General features: G+C 32.8%; 1 protein-coding gene across 1 annotated transcript in view; it reads right to left on the minus strand.

Moving 5' to 3' along the window:
* The window catches only part of LOC109376851 (DNA repair and recombination protein RAD54B-like), a 63,501-nt gene that overhangs the window by 49,930 nt on the left and 10,931 nt on the right, over positions 1 to 2,640 (minus strand). Inside the window, exon 5 of the mRNA XM_019632989.1 lies at positions 105 to 244. Coding sequence (XP_019488534.1) covers positions 105 to 244 — 140 coding nt within the window. The remainder of the gene's footprint in view (positions 1 to 104; positions 245 to 2,640) is intronic.

A 2,640-nucleotide genomic window follows, 5' to 3' on the forward strand; every position in this document is an offset into this window, starting at 1 on the left:
GATTAAAATAATAACCAAGTTAAACAAAATTTTCTGACATACTGCTCTTTTTACTTTTTTCATACTGCTCTTTTTTTACCTAAATTTTTTAAAGTAAATTATACCTCTGAAGCAGAAGGTTGTCTCGATATGATGATGGGTTCTTCATATATTTTCCTATAAGATGACGAAGAGCCTAATATTCCTGGATTTACAAAATCAATTAATGCAAAAAATTCTTGCAGATCATTCTGAACTGGAGTACCTAAAGAGATAAAAGTGATAAGAAGGTCAAGTTTGTACTTTACAATCACAGTTTATATAGAAATTTGTACTTTCTTCCCTAAGAGGACTAATTACAAGTAAAGTCCCTAAAACTGAGGACAAAAGAGCAACCAAATCAAGCTGAAAAAAAAATATTAATCACCATATACATTTTTAACTGGTTTTAATTGTGTACTAAATTCTTATTTAGTACAGATAGTGGCTGAGTACAGGCTCTGAAGTTTGGTTGGGTTCAAATCCTACCTGCACCACTTATTCTCTGAGTGACCCTAAGCAACTTACTCACCCCAGTTTTATTAGTTGTAAAATAGGGATAACAGTAGCTCCTAGGGTTGTAAGGATCAAGTGAGTTAACTCATATACATACTTAGAATAGGGCCTAGAGCACAATAAATGTTCCATAACTGTTAGTGATTCTTACTATTATCATAACTGTGTGACTTTGGATAAATTGCTTAAACTCTTTAAGGTAAACTCAGGATTTTTTTTTTTTTTTACTTATAAAAGTGGGAAGATAATATTGTAATTTCCCACTGATATTACAAAAAATATAGAGAGAACGACAATATATGTGAATTGACCAGCACAGTGCCTGACATTTAGTAGACACTCAGTGAATGGCACCTATTATTATTATCTTTCAAAGTCATCATATCAAATTGGGATCTTCACTAATCCTAAAAGTTGACACAGACTGGAATGAATGGATCAATATACCCTGCGTATATTACATACTCAATAACTTCGGGCTAATTTTCAAAGAAACATTAGCATGTTCCAATCATTATAAATCAAAAAACCATATAAATCAGCATGGTTCAACACTATGTGAGATGAATTTTAAATAGCAGACTAAAAAAAGTTATCCAAAGATATAAATAATATAAGAAGTAAATAAACAGGCACTTATTTCATTATCATAAACAATATGAATTTCACAATGTCAGAGTTTAATGTTCACTTCCTTCAAAATTAAATGGATCAACCCCAGGTAGAACCAATGCTTATTAATTTTTTTAATACATCTAATCAGTTCTAAATATTTAGACACATAATAGAAAGACTAGAGAAAATACATTTATGCTGGTATGCATTTTGTTAAGCCTTTAAAAGAATATCTATGACAATGACTAATAAAGATAGGGAGAATGGGAAAAGCAAGAGGGAAAGGGGAAGAGGATGACTGTGGCTGCCTTCCAGACATTCAGCCAACCCCAGCTGAATCCAAGCTTTTGTCATGAGTCCTACCCTTTGTGAATTACTAATGCAGGAAGGGCTTGAGTCATACTGGTTCCCCAGAAGCAGAGCCTGAGACAAGAATTTGTCTGCACATGATTTATGGAGGGAGTGCTCTCAGGAGAAAGGGAATAATGGAATCAGAAAATAGCAGGGGAAGAAACTAAGCAAGGATCAGCTAAATTACAGGGAACATTAGAGTATAAATTGCACCATAAACTTGGTCCTGAAATTACCGAGGCAAGAAGGCTGGCATTTTTTTCACTTACCCCTATGAGTCAATCACTGACCAAGCTGCAGGTGAGGCAGTAAACTCTTATTCAACCAAGGATAACTCTCCAGAAAATGCAGGAGACCTGAATTGTTTAATAACTATTCCCAGCAGCTAAAAAGTATCCGATTGTCAAATGGGGGAGAATCCTACTTTTATTCCTTATCTTCAGTACTTTTCAGTAACCCATATTTTTCATTCTTCTTTTTAATTTCTTTTTCTTCCCCTTCTAATGCCATTTTAACTCCATAGCTGCTACTACTCTTCAAATAAGCAATATTGCCCCATATTCAGCAGAAAAAATAAACAGTCTGTTTTTCTCTTACAACACAGCATAACTAAATTCAACTAAATCTTGTTTTCCTTCACTTTTCTGATCCCAACGATCTCAAAATCAAAGGCTAGTCAAGAACTTTAACTGCAACTTTGGAAATCAAATATAAAGAATCCACTGAGTTCTTCAAACATCCAAAAATACATAAATCACTAGGTTAAGTTTTCCATTTCCTCAACTCATTTTTATCTTTAAAAATTGCCTTTTCTAAATATACATTAGATTTTCTATTCTCTGTTTTCCATGTTACTATTATCACTGACAAGCATTTGCTGGGCATCTACTAAATCTTAGGGATATAAATAAAAATTTAAAAAGAAGAGATGTGACCCCTGTCCTTTTCCCTTTATAATCTTTAAGTGACTAAATCTGACGAATATAAAGATCATTTAACATTTCTCAAAATCTTAACATTTAAATTTTCAAAAAAGCTTAAATAGTTTTCAAAGTCACTTTTAGTAATGGTTAATATAATCTTCCTACACAAGTTGCAAATCAAATGACCATGAATTGCTTAAAGATGGGTTCCCTCCAT

The sequence above is a fragment of the Hipposideros armiger genome, unplaced genomic scaffold (assembly GCF_001890085.2).
Source record: "Hipposideros armiger isolate ML-2016 unplaced genomic scaffold, ASM189008v1 scaffold_1224, whole genome shotgun sequence".
Taxonomy (NCBI): Eukaryota; Metazoa; Chordata; class Mammalia; order Chiroptera; family Hipposideridae; genus Hipposideros; species Hipposideros armiger.